General features: G+C 20.5%; 1 protein-coding gene across 1 annotated transcript; it reads left to right on the forward strand.

Moving 5' to 3' along the window:
- Window positions 1–1,094: 1,094 nt before the first annotated feature.
- PRSY57_0320100 (ATP-dependent RNA helicase DDX6, putative) lies at window positions 1,095–2,618 on the forward strand (the record flags this gene model as incomplete). Its single annotated transcript, XM_012905825.2, has 2 exons — window positions 1,095–1,485; window positions 1,708–2,618. The coding sequence occupies 2 exons, from the start codon at window positions 1,095–1,097 to the stop codon at window positions 2,616–2,618; spliced, it is 1,302 nt and encodes a 433-aa protein (XP_012761279.1).
- Between the last annotated feature and the right edge of the window lie 200 nt (window positions 2,619–2,818).

Raw genomic sequence — 2,818 nt, forward strand, 5'->3', positions numbered from 1 at the left:
TAAAAAAATACACACTTATATATATTCTTATCTGAACAATATATTTATATTATATATAATTTTTTTTTTTTTTTTTTTTTTTTTTTTTTACAACAATATATATTTTTTATTTGTTCATAATATATATACATATATATAAAATATTTGTATTACTTTGTTATTATTTATTTTGTATTTTCATCGAAAAAATTTGATTTGAAACATTATATAGGTTTATTTAATTATATTGATAAATTAATTTATATTTCTTTCTTTCCTTTTTTTTTTTTTTTTTTAAATATATTTATATAAGTTTACATTTTGTTTATTTTTCCATTTCTCCTTAGGTTTCAAGATCTCTGTAATTTATAATTTTTTATTTGGATTAATAACAATTTCATTTTAAGATATACTAAAATGCTAACTTAATAATAATATTATAAACAAAAAAACAACAAAAAAAAAATATATGTATATATATATATATATATATATATATTATAATAATTTACCATTTCATCATGTTATTATAATTTATAATAATTTTTTTTCATTTTCTTATTTCTTTTTTCTTTTTTCCTTTTACTTTTATTTTCCTTTATTATATTTTTTTTTTTTTGTATCTTTAAGTTTTTTCATTTTACATTAAGAAAATAAGTTTTTCCTTTTTGGGATTTATAGTTAGTTTACTGCTACTTTATTATTTTATTATAATATATTATATGATATGAAAGTATTTTATTTTATCTTATCATCATTATAATATATATATATATATATATATATATATATATATATATATATATATATTGAATTTTTTATTTTATTTTATTTTATTTTATTTTATTTTATTTTATTTTTATTTATTATTATTCGTTTTATCATTATAATTTATTATTATTTTAACATAAATAGGACACCCCTGTTGATTTTATAGTATGTATATATTTATGATTATACGATATATTATTATAATTTTTTTACCTTACTAATTTATTTCATTATATATTATTACTTTATATATATATATATATATATATTTATTTATTTATTTATTTATTTTTGCAAGTATTTATTTATATGTGTGTGTCCTTTTTAGTGTTTATAATATCAAGATGAGTTATAAAACCAATTGTACGAACTCTAATGCTAATACAAATACTTTGAATAGTTCTTCAAATTATAACAAAATAGATGATAATTTAATATTAGATGAAGAATGGAAAAAGAAAATTCTGGAACCTTTAAAAGATCTAAGATATAAGACAGAAGATGTAACGAAAACGAAAGGAAATGAATTTGAAGATTATTTTTTGAAGAGAGAATTATTAATGGGTATCTTTGAAAAAGGATATGAGAAACCATCACCTATACAAGAGGAAAGTATACCTGTAGCTTTGGCTGGAAAAAATATTTTAGCAAGGGCAAAAAATGGTACAGGGAAAACAGCAGCTTTTGCTATACCCTTACTAGAGAAATGTAATACCCACAAAAATTTTATTCAAGGTATAACATAAAGAAAAAAGAAAAAAAAAAAAAAAAAAAAAAAAAAAAAATATATATAAGAGGGTATTATTTATTTCTATATAATTTGTGAATATAAAAATATGAACATATCAAATATATGTATATATATATATATATATATATATATATATATATATATATATATATATGTATATATTGTGTATATCTAAATATTTTTAATTTTTTTTTTTTTTTGTTTAGGACTCATTTTGGTACCCACGCGAGAACTTGCCCTACAGACCTCTGCTATGATTAAGGAATTAGGAAAACACATGAAAGTACAGTGTATGGTAACAACCGGTGGTACGTCACTAAGAGAAGATATAATGAGGTTGTATAATGTAGTTCATATTTTATGTGGTACTCCAGGAAGAATATTAGACTTAGCAAATAAGGATGTAGCAAATTTATCAGGTTGTCATATTATGGTTATGGATGAGGCAGATAAATTATTATCACCTGAATTTCAACCTATAGTAGAAGAACTAATGAAATTTTTACCAAAAGAAAAACAGATACTTATGTATTCTGCTACCTTTCCTGTGACTGTAAAAGAATTTCGAGCTATTTATTTATCGGATGCACATGAAATAAATCTTATGGATGAATTAACGTTAAAAGGAATAACACAATATTATGCTTTTGTTAAAGAAAGACAAAAAGTACATTGTTTAAATACATTATTTGCTAAACTTCAAATTAATCAAGCTATCATCTTCTGTAATAGTATTACTAGGGTAGAACTACTAGCCAAAAAAATTACCGAACTTGGATATAGCTCTTTTTACATTCATGCAAGAATGTCACAAACACATCGTAATCGTGTTTTTCATGATTTTAGAAATGGAGCATGTAGGTGTTTAGTTTCCTCAGATCTATTCACAAGAGGTATTGACATACAATCAGTCAATGTTGTTATCAATTTTGATTTCCCAAAGAATTCTGAAACTTATTTACATAGAATAGGAAGATCAGGAAGATACGGACATCTAGGATTAGCTATTAATCTTATAACTTTTGAAGATCGTTTTAATTTATATAAAATAGAAGTAGAACTAGGAACGGAAATACAACCAATACCAAACGAAATTGACCCATCCTTATATACCTAATTAGCAACATTGATAAATATATACACACACAAACACACATACGTAAATATATATATATATATATATATATATATATATATATATATATATATGTATGTATGTATGTAATTATTTATTTTTACGTATAAAAAAAAGAAAAAAAAAAAAAAAAAATTTTTTTTTTTTTAAATGTTATTGACATTTATATTGGATTATATAAA

Source organism: Plasmodium reichenowi, chromosome 3 (assembly GCF_001601855.1).
Source record: "Plasmodium reichenowi strain SY57 chromosome 3, whole genome shotgun sequence".
In the NCBI taxonomy this organism is placed as follows: Eukaryota; Apicomplexa; class Aconoidasida; order Haemosporida; family Plasmodiidae; genus Plasmodium; species Plasmodium reichenowi.